We start from the raw sequence: 2,545 nt of genomic DNA, 5'->3' as shown, positions 1-2,545 counted from the left end.
TCTTCCAAGACTACGATACTTTTTTGACGAGTAGAAAACCTGTCACAGAGAGAGCTGATATTTTCTCCTACGATTGCATAGATTCTACAGACAGAACAGTTCAGCAGTTCATGCTTCATAATTTGACAACGATACGTCGCTGACTCACAGATCGCACTGAGCTTCGTGGACGAGCACTGCATATATTACCTCTGTGGTACCAAACCTGGGTCAGGGCAAACATGCAGACTAAGGACAATAGAAAACAAAACATCTGATAGGACACCAGAATAGGGCAAAAACAGGACAGGGAGGGATGGGGGGGGGAGGGGGTCAGTGGCCTAAGTTAGACCTGAGCAGAGCTGGGAAACAGAACTGGGGTTTTGGGGAAACGGTACAGAGGAGGAACAGGCCAGCGGGAGGAGGGGGTGGGCTTGTTCTGTACCTGTAAGCACAGCAGACGAGGTTACCAAAACGACCTGGAACTGTCCGAAGGCTTTAGCTGCCAGCAGTGACCACTGTCACTGTCTGCAGCGGTCAAATACAACTGTGTGGGTGTGCAGGAAGGGGGAGAAACACCAGAAAAAGATAGAGTATAGAGATGTGACATACAGCAGTGTCTACGGCTAAACAGAAACACACTGGGAGGACCTCGGGCCGAAGACGGAGCAGGAAGTTAAAAACACGAGCATCGCTCACTCAGTTGACAACCGCAAACACCCGCTAAGATCTGTACTCACTATCCACGCGTGCAGGAGGAGAGTATTTCCCGTAGTTCTACTGCAGTAAGGGTGGCCGTTCTGCCCACTGTTACGTAAAACAATGATTTTATACAATAAGTTGCAAACGTAGTACGTAAAATAAACGTACACTAAAAACCGTCACGTTTAACATAAACATATACGGACGTTGCCTTTTGTCGGATTGAAATCGCACGCACTACTGCACACTTTTGTCGTGCTGATTAATATGACGGTGGCAACAAAGATCCACATTCGTAAAGGTTGTCTGAAGGGGACTGGTTAGTTCATGGTGTGAAGAATGAGGACAAACCAGGATCAGAAAAAGTTTTTTTTAAAACACATCAGGTATTTTTATACACATGGTACACAGGTCTGTACTGTATTTGCATACTTATACATTAAAATATGCATTTTATTTTCGATGCCTTACGGGTACTAAATGCTTATATGACTGGAAAATCCTTGCCTGTCTGTGCTTTAAGGTTTGTAATCTCATCTATTTTGGTAGGGAAATGATAAAGCTAGAGAACTAACGCCTATTACGATTTTATATTTAACCAAAATACTCAATAGACTGGTCCAAATATAACTCAACAGTGAAGATGGTGAAGATGCAAGAATATCTTGACTGGTATAGACTGGTCCAAATATAACTCAACGGTGAAGATGGTGAAGATGCAAGAATATCATCCATCAACCGTTAGCGCAGTGTTATTAAACCCTGATGTGGGTTGTCTGGAATGCAAATGGGCTCGCGTGAAATGTCTAGTAATTATAAATAATATAAATTGTATTTAGTAATTTTTTTCTTTTAAATCATGATTAAAAACACCTTAAACAATCTTAAACAACTACATCCTTCCACTTTCATGAATATAAATCGATTATATAAAAATATCTGAGCTGGCACAACTTGATTAAGCCACGTTCACATGAATGAAAAAAATCAAAATGAGGGTCACACGCCGAAAAAAAGGTTGGGATCCACTGCGTTAGCGGATCTGAGAAGTAAGCATTTTTTTATTGTCAGATGATTTCCGCTTTTTAAAATCATTGTGCAGCTAATAGATTTTCTTCTTGCAATAATCCCACTGCATTAGTTTAAGAGGATCAAATCGACAAAAACTGTCCCATAAGTTAGATGAGTTCATGATAACGTTGATCTCAGTCTCAGGGAGTACAGGAGGGTTTGGGTTAAAAACACCTTAGTTGTCCTATTGATTTGATCCTGCAGTACTGCAGTGATCAAAACACTACAGATGTTTCCTTGGTTTGTTTATCCCAAATAAATCGGGCCAGGAGACGGTCACTGTCAAATAAACCGAAGGTGCAGCTTTGGAGTAAATATTTATTTAGGGAACACTTCACTCACCGATGGAGGGGGAGACTCTCGTCCAATCAGAGGCGTGTTTTCGCAGCGCGAGTTCTGGAAGCTGGCGTTCTGGGATCTGCTGTAAATCGATAGCAAAGCAAGTAAAGACCAACGCACGCCAACAATGTCGATTCCTACGTGTTGAAACCTTACGGAGAAAAAATATAAAACCTCTCCTTGCCTGTGTTCAAACTTCCAGCACGCTCACCCTGTCTCCTCTTTCCTAACAGACTTTCTCTGAGCTGGTTCTGTTGACTGGACCTGTGCTCCTCTCTGGGGATGTAGGTACTGACATCTGAGTGCTGAGTACAAATCTAATGCTGCCCTGCACACACATCATCTGCAACTTCTGCCTGGCTCTAACTGCTCTTTTTTTTCTCTCTTCAGTGTCAGCTGTGGTAACTCACATGTACTCTGTGACAGGGGCGTTGCTGACTGTGTGGGCTGCAGC

General features: G+C 42.8%; 1 protein-coding gene across 1 annotated transcript in view; it reads right to left on the bottom strand.

Moving 5' to 3' along the window:
• The window catches only part of ttyh3a (tweety family member 3a), a 24,173-nt gene that overhangs the window by 4,281 nt on the left and 17,347 nt on the right, over positions 1 to 2,545 (bottom strand). Inside the window, exons 14-15 of the mRNA XM_017040729.2 lie at positions 2,502 to 2,545; positions 2,095 to 2,170 (exon numbers count right to left, since the gene is read on the bottom strand). The exon at positions 2,502 to 2,545 is cut by the window's right edge and continues 4 nt beyond it. Coding sequence (XP_016896218.1) covers positions 2,095 to 2,170; positions 2,502 to 2,545 — 120 coding nt within the window. The remainder of the gene's footprint in view (positions 1 to 2,094; positions 2,171 to 2,501) is intronic.

This window comes from Cynoglossus semilaevis, chromosome 17, assembly GCF_000523025.1.
Source record: "Cynoglossus semilaevis isolate Cse_v1.0 chromosome 17, Cse_v1.0, whole genome shotgun sequence".
Taxonomy (NCBI): Eukaryota; Metazoa; Chordata; class Actinopteri; order Pleuronectiformes; family Cynoglossidae; genus Cynoglossus; species Cynoglossus semilaevis.
Note: the sequence above shows the minus strand (reverse complement) of the source record. Positions and strands in the feature narration are given on the sequence as shown.